Consider the following 18868-nt stretch of genomic DNA (forward strand, 5'->3'; position numbering starts at 1 on the left):
TATTTATTATAGACCACTGGCCCCGAACATCACCACTGGGTAAGATATATTTATTATACACCACCGGCCCCGAACATCACCACTGGGTAAGATATATTTATTATAGACCACCGGCCCCGAACATCACCACTGGGTAAGATATATTTATTATAGACCACCGGCCCCGAACATCACCACTGGGTAAGATATATTTATTAGAGACCACCGGCCCCCAACATCACCACTGGGTAAGATATATTTATTAGAGACCACCGGCCCCCAACATCACCACTGGGTAAGATATATTTAGTATAGACCACCGGCCCCCAACATCACCACTGGGTAAGATATATTTATTAGAGACCACCGGCCCCCAATTTCACCACTGGGTAAGATATATTTATTAGATACCACCGGCCCCCAACATCACCACTGGGTAAGATATATATTTATTAGAGACCACCGGCCCCCAACATCACCACTGGGTAAGATATATTTATTAGAGACCACCGGCCCCAAACATCACCACTGGGTAAGATATATTTATTAGAGACCACCGGCCCCCAACATCACCACTGGGTAAGATATATTTATTAGAGACCACCGGCCCCCAACATCACCACTTGGTAAGCTATATTTATTAGAGACCACCGGCCCCCAACATCACCACTTGGTAAGCTATATTTATTAGAGACCACCGGCCCCCAACATCACCACTTGGTAAGACATATTTATTAGAGACCACCGGCCCCCAACATCACCACTGGATAAGATATATTTATTAGAGACCACCGGCCCCCAACATCACCACTGGATAAGATATATTTATTAGAGACCACCGGCCCCCAACATCACCACTGGGTAAGATATATTTATTAGAGACCACCGGCCCCCAACATCACCACTGGGTAAGATATATTTATTAGAGACCACCGGCCCCCAACATCACCACTGGGTAAGATATATTTATTAGAGACCACCGGCCCCCAACATCACCACTGGGTAAGATATATTTATTAGAGACCACCGGCCCCCAACATCACCACTGGGTAAGATATATTTATTAGAGACCACCGGCCCCCAACATCACCACTGGATAAGATATATTTATTAGAGACCACCGGCCCCCAACATCACCACTGGGTAAGATATATTTATTAGAGACCACCGGCCCCCAACATCACCACTGGGTAAGATATATTTATTAGAGACCACCGGCCCCCAACATCACCACTGGGTAAGAGGAGTCTCTCATTGATGGTAAAGGAGAGAGCAGTATTGGGGGGGCCCAGATCCCCCATCATCTGATCATCTACACAATATATTCAGTCACTGTGTGTCTCCTACAGATGGATCCAGGAAGAGGAACCCACCAGAGAGATGTCCTGCTCCTCTGGATTCCCAGGACTGTCAGGGGGGAGAGGACAATGTCCTACAGAATGATCAGGTAGATGGAGAGGACATTGTCCTACAGGATGATCAGGTAGAGAGGACAATGTCCTACAGGATGATCAGGTAGATGGAGAGGACAATGTCCTACAGGATGATCGGGTAGATGGAGAGGACAATGCCCTACAGGATGATCGGGTAGATGGAAAGGACAAAGTCCTACAGGATGATCGGGTAGATGGAGAGGACAATGTCCTACAGGATGATCGGGTAGATGGAGAGGACGAAGTCCTACAGGATGATCGAGTAGATGGAGAGGACAATGTCCTACAGGATGATTGGGTAGAGAGGACAATGTCCTACAGGTTGATCAGGTAGATGGAGAGGACAATGTCCTACAGGATGATCAGGTAGAGGGAGAGGACAATGTCCTACAGGATGATCAGGTAGAGGGAGATGACAATGTCCTACAGGATGATCAGGTAGATGGAGAGAACAATGTCCTACAGGATGATCAGGTAGAGGGAGAGGACAATGTCCTACAGGATGATCAGGTAGAGAGGACAATGTCCTACAGGATAATCAGGTAGAGGGAGAGGACAATGTCCTACAGGATTATCAGGTAGAGAGGACAATGTCCTACAGGATTATCAGGTAGAGAGGACAATGTCCTACAGGATTATCAGGTAGAGAGGACAATGTCCTACAGGATTATCAGGTAGAGAGGACAATGTCCTACAGGATGATCAGGTAGAGAGGACAATGTCCTACAGGATGATCAGGTAGAGAGGACAATGTCCTACAGGATGATCAGGTAGAGAGGACAATGTCCTACAGGATGATCAGTTAGATGGAGAGGACAATGTCCTACAGGATGATCAGGTAGAGAGGACAATGTCCTACAGGATGATCAGGTAGATGGAGAAGACAATGTCCTACAGGATGATCAGGTAGATGGAGAGGACAATGTCCTACAGGATGATCAGGTAGATGGAGAGGACAATGTCCTACAGGATGATCAGGTAGAGAGGACAATGTCCTACAGGATGATCAGGTAGATGGAGACGACAATGTCCTACAGGATGATCAGGTAGATGGAGAGGACAATGTCCTACAGGATGATCAGGTAGAGAGGACAATGTCCTACAGGATGATCAGGTAGATGGAGAGGACAATGTCCTACAGGATGATCAGGTAGAGAGGACAATGTCCTACAGGATGATCAGGTAGATGGAGAGGACAATGTCCTACAGGATGATCAGGTAGAGAGGACAATGACCTACAGGATGATCAGGTAGATGGAGAGGACAATGTCCTACAGGATGATCAGGTAGAGAGGACAATGTCCTACAGGATGATCAGGTAGATGGAGAGGACAATGTCCTACAGGATGATCAGGTAGAGAGGACAATGTCCTACAGGATGATCAGGTAGAGAGGACAATGTCCTACAGGATGATCAGGTAGATGGAGAGGACAATGTCCTACAGGATGATCAGGTAGATGGAGAGGACAATGTCCTACAGTATGATCAGGTAGATGGAGAGGACAATGTCCTACAGGATGAAGATGGAGAGGACAATGTCCTACAGGATGATCAGGAAGATGGAGAGGACAATGTCCTACAGGATGAGCAGGTAGATGGAGACGACAATGTCTACAGGATGATCAGGTAGATGGAGACAACAATGTCCTACAGGATGATCAGGTAGAGAGGACAATGTCCTACAGGATGATCAGGTAGAGAGGACAATGTCCTACAGGATGATCAGGTAGATGGAGAGGACAATGTCCTACAGGATAATCGGGTAGATGGAGAGGACAATGTCCTACAGGATGATCAGGTAGAGAGGACAATGTCCTACAGGATGATCAGGTAGAGAGGACAATGTCCTACAGGATGATCAGGTAGATGGAGAGGACAATGTCCTACAGGATGATCAGGTAGATGGAGAGGACAATGTCCTACAGGATGATCAGGTAGATGGAGATTACAATGTCCTACAGGATGATCAGGTAGATGGAGACGACAATGTCCTACAGGATGATCAGGTAGATAGAGAGGACAATGTCCTACAGGATGATCAGGTAGATGGGGACGACAATGTCCTACAGGATGATCAGGTAGATGGAGAGGACAATGTCCTACAGGATGATCAGGTAGATGGAGAGGACAATGTCCTACAGGATGATCAGGTAGATGGAGAGGACAATGTCTTTCCGTATGATCTATTCTGATATTTTTCTCCATACTTTCTGTAATGATAGATATTGCTGCTGTACTATTTGTTGAAATTAGATACATTAGATACACTTTTTTTTTATTTTAAAACAGGCAGAAGATTTGATGGATATTAAAGTAGAAGTTATTGAGGAAGAAGAGATCTATGGATTGAGAGGTTCCCCCTGTAAGGAGGAGAAGATTCCAGTAGAGATCCACCCAGGTAAGGGATTTGTTCAGCACTTCTGATGGCCCCCAGGGGTTCTCCGGTGGAAAACAAATGGTTTCAAATCAACTGGTGTCATAAAGTTCTACAGATTTGTAAATTGCTTTTAAAAATCTTAACCCTTCCAATACTTATCAGCTACTTTATGCTCCACAGTAAGTTGTGTAGTTCTTTCCAGTCTAACCACCTTGCTTTCTGCTGACACCTCTGTCCATGTCAGGAACTGTCCAGAGTAGATGCAAATCCCTAAAATTCCTCTCCTGCTCTCGACAGTCCCTGACATGGACAGATGTGTCAGCAGAGATAATTGTGGTCAGACAGGAAAGAATTACACAACTTCCTGTAGAGTATACAGCAGCTGATAACTACGGGAAGGGTAAAGATTTTATTAGCTGCTGTATACTATATAGGAAGTTGTGTAGTTCTTTCCTGTCTGACCACAATTATCTCTGCTGACACTGATGTCCATGTCAGGAACTGTCCAGAGCAGGAGAGGGATTTGGGGATTTGCGTCTACTCTGGACAGTTGGTGACATGGACAGAGGTGTCAGCAGAGAGCACTGTGGTCAGACTGGAAATAACTATACAACTTCATGTGGAGCTTACAGCAGCTAAGTACTGGAAGGGATAAGATTTTTATATAGAAGTAATTTACAGATCTGTATAACTTTCTGGAGCCAGTTGATTTAAAAAACATTTTTTTTTTCTCTGGAGTACCCCTTTAAAGATTTAGGGGGCTTTGGGTTCAGCTGTGACACATTGAGGATACTACATAATGTATGTGAAGTGCTAGATGTTTTACATATGGATTGTTACTGGAGAATATCAAATCCTCCCCTAGGACCCCCAAAAACACATTTGCTAACGTAGGAGCGACCGGTGTCCCCATCGTGGTCCCATCTTCTTGAATGTACAATTTATTATTAAATTCAAAGGCATTGTCAATAATTTGCATAGGTAGTCTGCATGCAATACGACATAATGGCCGGAGGCCAGCAGTTGATGCCGGGCAGCCTGCACAGCCGCACCCTGGGAGATGAGAGGGTACAGGCTCTCCATGTCAATGCTGGCCAATGTACACACGCAGTCCCATGGAAAAAGTAGTAAAAAAAGAAACAGCCATTCATAAAAACTGACACATACTACTAGCAGATGAGGTCTAATGAGATGTCACCAGTAATGGACCACTTATTTCGTTTCGTAGAAGTAAAAACTTACGAGATTGTTTGGTCTGGGGTAAAAAAAGACAAATTTAACTGGTGAGAAAAACATCTTCCAATGGGTAATTTCTAATGTGGAAATTGTAATTGCTTTGATTGAACGTGTGTAATGCAGCAGATCAGACTGGGAGCAAATAATTTAGTAATGAAATATTTTATTACTTGTAAAGCAAAATATTTAGCATATGCATAAATTTGTGATTGCAGTGTCCTATTATATAGGTAAACCTATCCGTCCATTGTACATACGAGAGAACACTTTCATTCGCTGGTTACAGGTCCAGGCTGCCCGAGAGTCTTGGAGCATATGATTACTCTTATCAATAACAAATAAGAGTGTTTATTAGCATTGTCATTGGTGAAACCACAATGAGGAGGAGGGGAAAGACATAGAGCACTATAATCAGTGGTGAAACCACAATGAGGAGGAGGAGGGGATAGACATAGAGCACTATAATCAGTGGTGAAACCACAATGAGGAGGAGGGGATAGACATAGAGCACTATAATCAGTGGTGAAACCACAATGAGGAGGAGGAGGGGATAGACATAGAGCACTATAATCAGTGGTGAAACCACAATGAGGAGGAGGAGGGGATAGACATAGAACATTATAATCAGTGGTGAAACCACAATGAGGAGGAGGAGGGGATAGACATAGAGCACTATAATCAGTGGTGAAATCACAATGAGGAGGAGGGGATAGACATAGAGCACTATAATCAGTGGTGAAACCACAATGAGGAGGAGGAGGGGATAGACATAGAGCACTATAATCAGTGGTGAAACCACAATGAGGAGGAGGGGATAGACATAGAGCACTATAATCAGTGGTGAAACCACAATGAGGAGGAGGAGGGGATAGACATAGAGCACTATAATCAGTGGTGAAACCACAATGAGGAGGAGGAGGGGATAGACATAGAACATTATAATCAGTGGTGAAACCACAATGAGGAGGAGGAGGGGATAGACATAGAGCACTATAATCAGTGGTGAAATCACAATGAGGAGGAGGGGATAGAACACTATAATCAGTGGTGAAACCACAATTAGGAGGAGGAGGGGATAGACATAGAACACCATAATCAGTGGTGAAACCACAATGAGGAGGAGGAGGGGATAGACATAGAGCACTATAATCAGTGGTGAAACCACAATGAGGAGGAGGAGGGGATAGACATGGAGCACTATAATCAGTGGTGAAACCACAATGAGGAGGAGGAGGGGATAGACATAGAGCACTATAATCAGTGGTGAAACCACAATGAGGAGGAGGGGATAGACATAGAGCACTATAATCAGTGGTGAAACCACAATGAGGAGGAGGAGGGGATAGACATAGAGCACTATAATCAGTGGTGAAACCACAATGAGGAGGAGGAGGGGATAGACATAGAACATTATAATCAGTGGTGAAACCACAATGAGGAGGAGGAGGGGATAGACATAGAGCACTATAATCAGTGGTGAAACCACAATGAGGAGGAGGGGATAGACATAGAGCACTATAATCAGTGGTGAAACCACAATGAGGAGGAGGGGATAGACATAGAGCACTATAATCAGTGGTGAAACCACAATGAGGAGGAGGAGGGGATAGACATAGAACATTATAATCAGTGGTGAAACCACAATGAGGAGGAGGAGGGGATAGACATAGAGCACTATAATCAGTGGGGAAACCATAATGAGGAGGAGGAGGGGATAGACATAGAGCACTATAATCAGTGGTGAAACCACAATGAGGAGGAGGGAATAGACATAGAGCACTATAATCAGTGGTGAAACCACAATGAGAAGGAGGAGGGGATAGACATAGAGCACTATAATCAGTGGTGAAACCACAATGAGGAGGAGGGGATAGACATAGAGCACTATAATCAGTGGTGAAACCACAATGAGGAGGAGGAGGGGATAGACATAGAACATTATAATCAGTGGTGAAACCACAATGAGGAGGAGGAGGGGATAGACATAGAGCACTATAATCAGTGGTGAAACCACAATGAGGAGGAGGAGGGGATAGACATAGAACACTATAATCAGTGGGGAAACCATAATGAGGAGGAGGAGGGGATAGACATAGAGCACTATAATCAGTGGTGAAACCACAATGAGGAGGAGGGAATAGACATAGAGCACTATAATCAGTGGTGAAACCACAATGAGGAGGAGGAGGGGATAGACATAGAGCACTATAATCAGTGGTGAAACCACAATGAGGAGGAGGGGATAGACATAGAGCACTATAATCAGTGGTGAAACCACAATGAGGAGGAGGTGGGGATAGACATAGAGCACTATAATCAGTGGTGAAACCACAATTAGGAGGAGGGGATAGACATAGAGCACTATAATCAGTGGTGAAACCACAATGAGGAGGAGGGGATAGACATAGAGCACTATAATCAGTGGTGAAACCACAATTAGGAGGAGGGGATAGACATAGAGCACTATAATCAGTGGTGAAACCACAATGAGGAGGAGGAGGGGATAGACATAGAGCACTATAATCAGTGGTGAAACCACAATGAGGAGGAGGAGGGGATAGACATAGAACCCTGCAAAGGGAAACAGAATATATACTGAAGACTAAAGCCGTGGGACCTCTAGGTCTAAACGAGCGCAGTGATCTACATGTATTTCCGTTAATTTGAGTAGTGTTCAAACAAATTGGTAACATGCCGTTTATATGCGGAAAGATTTTTATTAAAAAAAAGTCTGTTGGTTTTCGGTCTATCCTGTCCACCTGCAATGAGTAACTATATAGTGCAATGACCCTCCTATCGTTACCGTTAACATGATTGGTATTTTAATTATATTCTATGAAGGGTATTTTTTAAATAAAGTTTTGTTGTATAAAAGGGAGGGGATTTACCTGTGATGTCAGAGGTCACGATTAAGCACCTGTGGCGGTGTGAAACTGCACGTCAGACATTTGTATTTTGTACCCATGGTGTCTAAATAAACAAGAAAAAAGGCAATGCCATGTGGTGAGTGCCATCTTCTGTTCTTATAAGGATTGTTTCTTACAACAATATTAAAGGGGTACTCCGCCCCTAGACATCTTATCCTCTATCCAAAGGATAGATTATAAGATGTCTGATCGCGGAGGTCCCACTGTTGGGACAACCCCCCCACGATCTCTCCTGCAGCACCCCAGACATCCAGACATCCAGTGCACAGAGCGAACTTTGGTCTGTGCCTGATGACTGGCAATGTGGGGCGGAGGCTCGTGACATAACAACCTTGCCCCCTCAATGTAAATCTATGGGAGTGGATGTGTCGGCCGTCACGCCCCCTCCCATAGACTTGTATTGAGGGGGCGTGACATCTCGAGCCATCAGCGCTGCATCAGACATCTTATTTCCTATCCTTTGTTGGTGGAGTACCCCTTTTAACCCCTTAAGGACCAGGCCATTTTATACCTTAAGGACCGGAGCGTTTTTTGCACATCTGACCACTGTCACTTTAAACATTAATAACTCTGATGCTTTTACTTATCAATCTGATTCCGAGATTGTTTTTTCGTGACATATTCTACTTTAACGTAGTGGTAAAATTTTATGGTAACTTGCATCCTTTCTTGGTGAAAAATCCCAAAATTTGATGAAAAAAATGAAAATTTTGCATTTTTCTAACTTTGAAGCTCTCTGCTTGTAAGGAAAATGGATATTCAAAATATATTTTTTTTGGGTTCACATATACAATATGTCTACTTTATGTTTGCATCACAAAATTTATGAGTTTTTACTTTTGGAAGACACCATAGGGCTTCAAAGTTCAGTAGCAATTTTGAAATTTTTCACAAAATTTTCAAACTCACTATTTTTCAGGGACCAGTTCAGTTTTGAAGTGGATTTGAAGGGTCTTCATATTAGAAATACCCCATAAAAGACCCCATTTTAAAAACTACACCCCCTAAAGTATTCCAAAAAACATTCAGTAAGTGTATTAACCCTTTAGGTGTTTCACAGGAATAGCAGCAAAGTGAAGGAGAAAATTCAAAATCTTCATTTTTTACACTCGCATGTTCTTGTAGACCCAATTTTTGAATTTTTGCAAGGGATAAAAAGGAAACATTTTTTACTTGTATTTGAAACCCAATTTCTCTCGAGTAAGCACATACCTCATATGTCTATGTTAATTGTTCGGCGGGCGCAGTAGAGGGCTCAGAAGGGAAGGAGCGACAAATGGTTTTTGGGGGGCATGCCGCATTTAGGAAGCCCCTATGGTGCCAGGACAGCAAAAAAAAAAACACATGGCATACCATTTTGGAAACTAGACCCCTCAGGGAAGGTAACAAGGGGTAAAGTGAACCTTAATACCCTACAGGTGATTCACGACTTTTGCATATGTAAAAAAAAATATATATTTTTTTTACCTAAAATGCTTGGTTTCCCAAAAATTTAACATTTTTAAAAAGGGTAATAGCAGAAAATACCCCCCAAAATTTGAAGCCCAATTTCTCCCGATACAGAAAACACCTCGCATGGGGGTGAAAAGTGCTCTGCTGGTGCACTACAGGTCTCAGAAGAGAAGGAGTCACATTTGGCTTTTTGAAAGCAAATTTTGCTCTGGGGGCATGCCGCATTTAGGAAGCCCCTATGGTGCCAGAACAGCAAAAAAAAAACACATGGCATACCATTTTGGAAACTAGACCCCTCGGGGAACGTAACAAGGGGTAACGTGAACCTTAATGCCCTACAGGTGTTTCACGACTTTTGCATATGTAAAAAAAAAATTATTTTTTACCTAAAATGCTTGTTTTCCCAAAATGTTTACATTTTTAAAAAGGGTAATAGCGGAAAATACCCCCCAAAATTTGAAGCCCAATTTCTCCCGATTCAGAAAACACCCCATATGGGGGTGAAAAGTGCTCTGCTGGCGCACTACAGGTATCAGAAGAGAAGGAGTCACATTTGGCTTTTTGAAAGCAAATTTTGCTCTGGGGGCATGCCGCATTTAGGAAGCCCCTATGGTGCCAGAACAGCAAAAAAAAAACACATGGCATAACATTTTGGAAACTAGACCCCTCGGGGAACGTAACAAGGGGTAATGTGAACCTTAATACCCTACAGGTGTTTCACGACTTTTGCATATGTAAAAAAATATATATATTTTTTACCTAAAATGCTTGTTTTCCCAAAAATTTTACATTTTTTAAAAGGGTAATAGCAGAAAATACCCCCCAAAATTTGAAGCCCAATTTCTCCCGAGTACAGCGATACCCCATATGTGGCCCTAAACTGTTGCCTTGAAATACGACAGGGCTCCAAAGTGAGAGCGCCATGCGCATTTGAGGCCTGAATTAGGGACTTGCATAGGGGTGGACATAGGGGTATTCTACGCCAGTGATTCCCAAACAGGGTGCCTCCAGCTGTTGTAAAACTCCCAGCATGCCTGGACAGTCAACGGCTATCTGGCAATACTGGGAGTAGTTGTTTTGCAACAGCTGGAGGCTCCGTTTTGGAAACAGTGGCGTACCAGACGTTTTTCATTTTTATTGGGGAGGGGGGTTGTATAGGGGTATGTGTATATGTAGTGTTTTTTACTTTTTATTTTATTGTGTGTTAGTGTAGTGTAGTGTTTTTAGGGTACAGTCACACGGGCGGGGGTTCACAGTAGTTTCTCGCTGGCAGTTTGAGCTACGGCAGAAAATTTGACGCAGCTCAAACTTGCAGCCGGATACTTACTGTAATCCTCCGCCCATGTGAGTGTACCCTGTACGTTCACACTGGGGAGGGGGGAACATCCAGCTGTTGCAAAACTACAACTCCCAGCATGTACGGTCTATCAGTGCATGCTGGGAGTTGTAGTTTTGCAACAGCTGGAGGCACACTGGTTGTGAAACACCGAGTTTGGTAACAAACTCAGTGTTTTGCAACCAGTGTGCCTTCAGCTGTTGCAAAAGCTACAACCCCCAGCATGTACGGACAGCGGAAGGGCATGCTGGGTGTTGTAGTTATGCAACAGCTGGAGGCATACTACATTGGCTGGGGATGCTGGGGATTGTAGTTATGCAACAGCTGGAGACACACTGGTTTACTACTTAACTCAGTGTGCCTTCAGCTGTTGCAAAACTACAACTCTCAGCAGTCACCGACAGCCAACGGGCATGCTGGGAGTTGTAGTTATGCAACCACCAGATGCACCACTACAACTCCCAGCATGCACTTTAGCTGATTGTGCAAGCTGGGAGTTGTAGTTACACAACAGCTGAAGGTACACTTTTCCATAGAAAGAATGTGCCTCCAGCTGTTGCAAAACTACAAGTCCCAGCATGCCCATAAGGGCATGCTGGGAGTTGTGGTGGTCTGCCTCCTGCTGTTGCATAACTACAGCTCCCAGCATGCCCTTTTTGCATGCTGGGAGCTGTTGCTAAGCAACAGCAGGAGGCTGTCACTCACCTCCAACGATCCTCGCCGCACAGGTCAGTCCCTCGTCGTCTCCGCCGCCGCCGCTGCTCCTGGGGCCCCGATCCCAACAGGGGCGCCGGGGATCGGGGTCCCCAGCACCCGGGGTGCACGTCCCGCACCCGCTCACGTCCTCCGGAAGAGGGGCGGAGCGGGTTGCGGGAGTGACACCCGCAGCAGGCGCCCTGATTGGTCGGCCGGTAATCCGGCCGACGAATCAGGGCGATCGTGAGGTGGCACCAGTGCCACCTCACCCCTGCTGGCTCTGGCTGATCGGGGCCGTCTCTGACGGCCCCGATCAGCCAATAATTCCGGGTCACCAGGTCACTGGAGACCCGATTGACCCGGAATCCGCCGCAGATCGCTGGACTGAATTGTCCAGCGATCTGCGGCCATCGCCGACATGGAGGGGGCATAATGACCCCCCTGGGCGATATGCCCCGATGCCTGCTGAACGATTTCAGCAGGCATCGGGGACCGGCTCCGCTCCAGATGGTTGCGGGGGGCCGGTAAAACACATGACGTTCTCATACGTCATGTGTCCTTAAGGACTCGGAAATGGAGACGTATGAGAACGTCATGTGTCCTTAAGGGGTTAAGGATCACCCGAGTGTTTGATTTATTACATGTCCTTTTATTGTTTACATTACAGAAATATATATAGGAACTGTGTCAGATATTTCCATGTTATTGTGTTTATATGTTTATATTGAAACTCTGCCAATAAGACATAGATACTTAAAATATAACTTTTACTTGATTTTTGTAAAAAGGACAGAAAATATAACGATGGTGACAAAATAAAATAAACTAAATTACATATTCTCAGCAATTTTTCTATTCCAAATACTTATTGTATAGTATAGGCTTAATGTAGGCCTGTGGGCTACATATAAGCCTATTGGCTTGTTTATAGGGAGGGAAAAAGGGATACAGGTGAGTGCCCTAAAAAATTATGAATACCTATACTAAACAACATTCCCTAACTAATATAAGTGTATAGGGAAAGGATATACATAAACCACAATTAAATAAACATCAAAGTGGTAATAGCATGTGCAGAATTTCTCATACTTCTTATCCTACGCGTTTCTCCCATCTCATATAAATTGGTTCATCAGGGTTAAAAGAGAAATGATGAACAAGAACCAGATAATGTTATGTAGTTTGCTGAAGGGAAATAGAAGAAAGTGATAAAAAGATGGTCACTAACAGTCACCGTCAAAATGTCAGATCAGTCACCAATGGTCCTGGGAGAGTAGATTTGGTGGGGGAGTCTTTTGTACATATACAGATAAATGTGCAAAATGTATAATGCAATATTGACACATTATAATCAGAGCTCCTACGTTTTAAGATATTAAAGCTTAACACATATATTAAGATTGATGGATATATCACACTGATGGCAACCTTAAAATGGAAAAAAAAGGACATTTTTTAGAAACCTATCATATAGATAACAAATAGAAAAGGTAGATGCCGATGTACATTAGATTCATACCTTATACAGTGGAAGCCCAATGGCTACGAGATATACAATCAAGTTTGAAGATGGTTCAGAAACTACTGTATAGGTGACTATCCCACCAAAAGATGTCTAGGTATAAAATAAGAGTAAGGCTGGGTTCACACTACGTTTTCTCCCATACGGGAGCGCATACGGCAGGGGGGAGCTAAAACCTCGCGCTCCCGTATGCCTTCGTATGCGCTCCCGTATGTAATTCATTTCAATGAGCCGGCCGGAGTGAAACGTTCGCTCCGGTCGGCTCATTTTTGCGCCGTATGCGCTTTTACAACCGGACCTAAAACTGTGGTCAACCACGGTTTGAGGTCCGGTCGTAAAAGCGCATACGGCGCAAAAATGAGCCGACCGGAACGAACGTTTCACTCCGGCCGGCTCATTGAAATTAATTACATACGGGAGCGCAAGGTTTTAGCTCCCCCTGCCGTATGCGCTCCCGTATGGGAGAAAACGTAGTGTGAACCCACCCTAACTTAGCAGAGTGAACATAACAAAATAATATAATAGACCCTTAGCCAACCACATATGATGATGATCTATTAGACAGATGATAGGTACCTTCAAAAGGTCAGTACGCGACATATGGACCATGATGCAATGGACATACCTCCTAGAAGACCCAGATATCTGAAGGGCTATATGAAGAAATAGAGGAAGATATAGGACTGAACTTATTACCGTGTTTCAGTGAGGGGGTGCTGAAGTCACTGATATCATATCCCCTTAAATATAAAGTAAATGTTATTGTGTTTAGAACAATAATATATTTCCTTTCATTCTGAACAGACAGTGGAGGACATGGTTATTCAGAATATTCTCTGGGAGGATACCCTACGGTGCCAATGATTCATCCCGGACATCACTGCCGCGATCCGTCCTCTTCTGCTTCTCACCAAGATCAGCCTTGTCCTCTTCTTACAGACGTGACCGCACAACACAGAGGGGGGGAATTATTTCCTGGCTCGGAATGTCGGAAACCGCCTTCCGAATGTGTGAAATGTTTTACTCAGAGTGGTGGTGTGTGTAATCACCTGATTCATAAAGACTTGAAGAAGTTTTCATGTTCACTCTGTGGGAAGTTTTTTACCCGGAAATCCTATCTTTTTCATCATCAGAGAATTCACACCGGGGTGCGGCCTTTTCCATGTGCAGAATGCGGGAAATGCTTTACCCAAAAATCTGTCCTAGTTCAGCATCAGAGAATTCACACTGGGGAGAAACCGTTTTCCTGTTCGGAATGTGGAAAATATTTTACCATCAAATCAAGTCTGGTGGAACATCTAAAAATTCACACAGGAGAAAAGCCTTTCTTATGTATGAATTGTGGGAAAAGTTTCTCCAAGAAATCAGATCTTGTTAAACATCACAGGTTTCACACTGGTGAGAAGCCATTTTCGTGTTTAGAATGTGGTAGATGTTTTGCCAACAAGTCAAATCTTATAGCGCATCAGAGGAGTCACACCGGGGAAAGGCCCTTCCCATGCATGGCATGTGGGAAATGTTTTACAAAAAAATCTATTCTTTCTAAACATCACATGTTACATACAGAAGGAAGGGACTTTTCTTGTTCAGAATGTGGGATGATCTTTACAAAAAAAAATGATTTTGTTAACCATCAGAGAACTCACATGGGTGAGAAGCTGTTTACATGTATAGAATGTGGGAAATGTTTCACCCGGAAATCAGTTCTCATTCAACATCAAAGAGTTCACACAGGAGAGAAGCCATTTTCATGTTCTAAATGTGGGAAATGTTTCACTCAGAAATCAGATCTTGGTGATCATCAGAGAATCCATACAGGAGAAAAGCCATTTTCTTGTTTGGACTGTGGGAAATATTTTACTAAGAAATCAAGTTTGGCTCAACATCAGAGAATTCACACAGGAGAGAAGCCGCATTCATGTTCAGTTTGTGGGAATTGTTTTACTCAGAAATCGTATCTTATTAGACATCAAAAAATTCACACGGGGGAGAAGCCATTTTCATGTTCAGAATGTGGGAAAGGATTTACACAGAAAGTCGGCCTCGTAGCACATTTAAAAGTTCACACAGGGGAGAAGACCCTTACACATTTCGAGACCCCGAAACTGTACGACCATGAAAGACTTGGGATGGGGGAGAAGCCATAGGTGATAGAGGGCAGATCAATGTCCTTTTGCACCAGATCTACAGGCGGCTGACTTCTCCCGGGCAGCCTCCATGTGCATTCATCAGTTTGTTCTGGATGGCGGGCGGGGTGATGACTTGTGTTATGATTAGAGATGAGCCAACTTACAGTAAATTAGATTCGTCACAAACTTCTCGGCTCGGCAGTTGATGACTTATCCTGCGTAAATTAGTTCAGCCTTCAGGTGCTCCGGTGGGCTGGAAAAGGTGGATACATTCCTAGGAAAGAGTCTCCTAGGACTGTATCCACCTTTTCCGGCCACCGGAGCACCTGAAAGCTGAACTAATTTATGCAGGATAAGTCATCAACTGCCGAGCCGAGAAGTTTGTGACGAATCGAATTTACTGTAAGTTCACTCATCTCTAGTTATGATGTCACATTGTAATGAAGCTGAATGTTATTATATAAAGAGATGTGTGAGGCTGAAGATGAGTATACGGCATCATGTTATTGTCCGTGTGTATTCTGGGCGGAGCTGTTTGTACAGCGTCATATTGTGGCCATTGATATGAGGAATGGGATTCATAGGTTGTAAATGTTTCAGAACAATGTGGGAAACACTTAAAGGGATCTTCTCATCTGCCCTTTTCAGCTCATAGCAGAGGCTTCTCTCTCTCGTTCTGCTTTCAGGAGGGGGCGCTCTTGCTCTGGGATTCACATGGGGCAGAAGCTCTCCAGGTTTTGTGCAAATTGCTATCACTTTGTATAACTCACTGATACAGTACAGGTGCACACAAGCAGAAGAGCTATTGCTGACTGTAGCCTGCATAAATTAGTTCAGCTTTCAGGTGCTCCAGTGGGCTGGAAAAGGTGGATACAGTCCTAGGAAAGTCTCCAGACCAGAACACCTGAAAGCTGAACTAATTTATGCAGGCTAAAGTAAGCAGCCGCCGAGCCGCGAAGTTTGTGATGTATCGAATCCCGTGTGTGTGTGTGTGTGTGTGTGTGTGTGTGTGTGTGTGTGTGTGTGAGAGAGAGAGAGAGAGAGAGAGAGAGAGAGAGAGAGAGAGAGAGAGAGACGACAGACGACAGACGACAGACGTCCACTGCTTCACAGTAATAAGAAGTGGTCTGTAACCTGTAGTAGCAGCTGTACCATAAGGAGGCCAGTATGATAATCTATAGACATAACTGGATGTTTACATTCCCGCATTGCTGCAGAGGAAGCTTGAAATAAAAGGAACAAGAGGCGCTTCCTTGTGTAAATCCTTCCAATACTGGAGACAGGTAACAAGTGAGCCAAGAACCGACTCACCTCAAATGGTTGTGCTTATCCCGACACAACCAGTACAAGAACATGATGATATAGGGGTGCAGCTACGTCCTTCTATGGATAGACCTTAATAAAATGGGAATGGTTGGGGATATTAACTTCCTGTTTGTGGCACATTAGTATATGTGAGGGGGGAAACTTTTCAAAATGGGTGGTGACCATGGTGGCCATTTTGAAGTCGGCCATTTTGAATCCAACTTCTGCTTTTTCAATAGGAAGAAGGTCATAGTAAGTTCAACCCTATTGGGAATTTCACAAGAAAAAGAATGATGTGCTTGGTTTTAACGTAACTTTATTCTTTCATGAGTTATTTACAAGTTTCTGACCACTTATAAAATGTGTTCAATGTGCTGCCCATTGTGTTGGATTGTCAATGCAACCCTCTTCTCTATATACTGCTGTATACTACTATATACACCGCAGGAGAAATGCTAGCACAGGCTTTCAGTATCCGTATAAACTGCTATATACACCGCAGGAGAAATGCTAGCACAGGCTTCCAGTATCTGTATACACTGCTATATACTACTATATACACCGCAGGAGAAATGCTAGCACAGGCTTCCAGTATCCGTAGTTTCAGGTGCTGCACATCTCGTATCTTCACAGCATAGACAATTGCCTTTAAATGACCCCAAAGATAAAAGTCTAAGGGGGTTGATCGGGAGACCTTGGGGGCCATTCAACTGGCCCACGACGACCAATCCAGTTTCCAGGAAACTGTTCATCTAGGAATGCTCGGACCTGACACCCATAATGTTGTGGTCACCATCTTGCTGAAAAAACTCAGGGAACGTGCCAGCTTCAGCGCATAAAGAGGGAAACACATCATCATGTAGCAATTTTGCTTATCCAGTGGCCTTGAAGTTTCTATTGATGAAGAATGGCCCCACTATCTTTGTGGAAAGAACTGTGGTCTGCATTGCAGCAGAAAAGATCGGTGTATTCGGGCGCTCTCCTCACAGATGTTGGTCAGTCCAGGATAGGACACAGATCAAATCCAAAATGGGAAGTAATTTAAGCAAATGGACTTTATTTGGCATAAGAGAAAAAAAACAATAAAAAAGCCATATGGGTGGGACTACGCGTTTCGAAGGGCTTGATCCCCTCTTCGTCAGGTCCAATGATTATACAGGGGGAAGATGCCGTCATTTATACCGACAGAAATACCACAAAAATTACAAACAAATGATTAAAAATTGTAAAAAATACAATAAAATGTTAATACACAAAACTGTACCAAGATAATTTAAATATTATAAAGAGATCGATAAAATACCAATGTGCAGTAGTATCTGTAAAATGTGCATAGGTGACTTAGTGCTACGAGAACTAGTAACCCTTTCTGTGCGGAACCTCGATGTACTGGTTCGCTAGAGGAAGTGCAGACTCTGTTTAGTGCAACAGGATGGAACTGGTCCGTACCTGGTATGGGAGACTCCTGGAGATAAAAAACTACCCGAGATAAAACTATATATGCGGGCTGCATTAATTCTTAAATGGATAATATTTTTTTTTTATCGGATATTGATATATAGTATAAAATTATTTATATTTTTATTTATAATTTTGGTACCATATTTTTAAGGTTTGATATATCTTAATTGCATAAGCATGCTGGTAGATTTTAGCGAATCAATTCGATCGCTTCATTAAGCCTGTGTGGTTGCAACGTTTGAAGATGGTAGATCCAGTACATCTCCTTTTTTGCCAGAGCCTCCAAATGATTTCCACAATTTTCGGGTATGTGGTCTATGGGTAAGATGGTTATGCTATCCTCCGTTCCTCCATGTTTTATCGACAAGTGTCTGGAGAGACTATGGCACATAAAGTTCTTTTTAATATTACATCTGTGCTGATTTAATCTAATATGTAATTGTTGTGATGTAAGGCCCACATACTGTTTTTCCACAGTTACAAGTTACAAGATAGATGACAAACTTGGTCTGACAGGTCATATGGAATTTTATTGGAAATTTTTCTTTCGTATATGAACTGAAAAATTCTGTACTCCCATCCTCAATTCTCCGACAACAGAGGCATCTTTTGTTTCCACATTTAAAAACCCCCTTAGTTTGTGAGGATTCTATTGTGGTGTCTTTTTTGTATGTTTGTCTCTTCAATTTGCTCGGAGCGATGATATTCTTTAATGAAGGCGCTCTCCTGAAGGTGAGTCTTGGTTGGGATGGTATAATATCCTTCAGGTAGGGATCATTTTTCAGAAGATTCCAGTGTTTATTTAGGATATTCTTTATTTTCTGATGACCCATGGAGTAGGTAGTAATAAAATTGATATTATAAATAACCTTTAGCTTTTTTTCTTTACAGTTGGGAAATCTTGGGGTTCATCGGCAACAGACATTCCTCTTGTGTAAGTCCCCGTGCTTTAATATATGCATTATTTATAAGTGGTTTTGAATAAACTTTTGCTACAAAACTTTTTTTTAATAT

At 43.3% G+C, this 18868-nt stretch overlaps 2 protein-coding genes across 3 annotated transcripts in view; both read left to right on the forward strand.

Annotated features, from left to right (window-relative positions):
- LOC130337327 (gastrula zinc finger protein XlCGF57.1-like) overlaps window positions 1-15263 on the forward strand; it is a 30542-nt gene extending 15279 nt beyond the window's left edge. For both annotated transcript variants that reach the window (XM_056553945.1, XM_056553944.1), the window contains 3 exons: window positions 1329-1426; window positions 3703-3811; window positions 13764-15263. In XM_056553945.1, the coding sequence (XP_056409920.1) occupies window positions 1329-1426; window positions 3703-3811; window positions 13764-15106 (1550 nt within the window). In that variant the 3' untranslated portion in view covers window positions 15107-15263. The remainder of the gene's footprint in view (window positions 1-1328; window positions 1427-3702; window positions 3812-13763) is intronic.
- LOC130337328 (zinc finger protein OZF-like) overlaps window positions 1826-18868 on the forward strand; it is an 82690-nt gene continuing 65647 nt past the window's right edge. Inside the window, exon 1 of the mRNA XM_056553949.1 lies at window positions 1826-1850. The gene's annotated coding sequence lies outside the window, so the exon portion shown is untranslated. The remainder of the gene's footprint in view (window positions 1851-18868) is intronic.

The sequence above is a fragment of the Hyla sarda genome, unplaced genomic scaffold (genome assembly GCF_029499605.1).
Source record: "Hyla sarda isolate aHylSar1 unplaced genomic scaffold, aHylSar1.hap1 scaffold_494, whole genome shotgun sequence".
NCBI lineage: Eukaryota > Metazoa > Chordata > Amphibia > Anura > Hylidae > Hyla > Hyla sarda.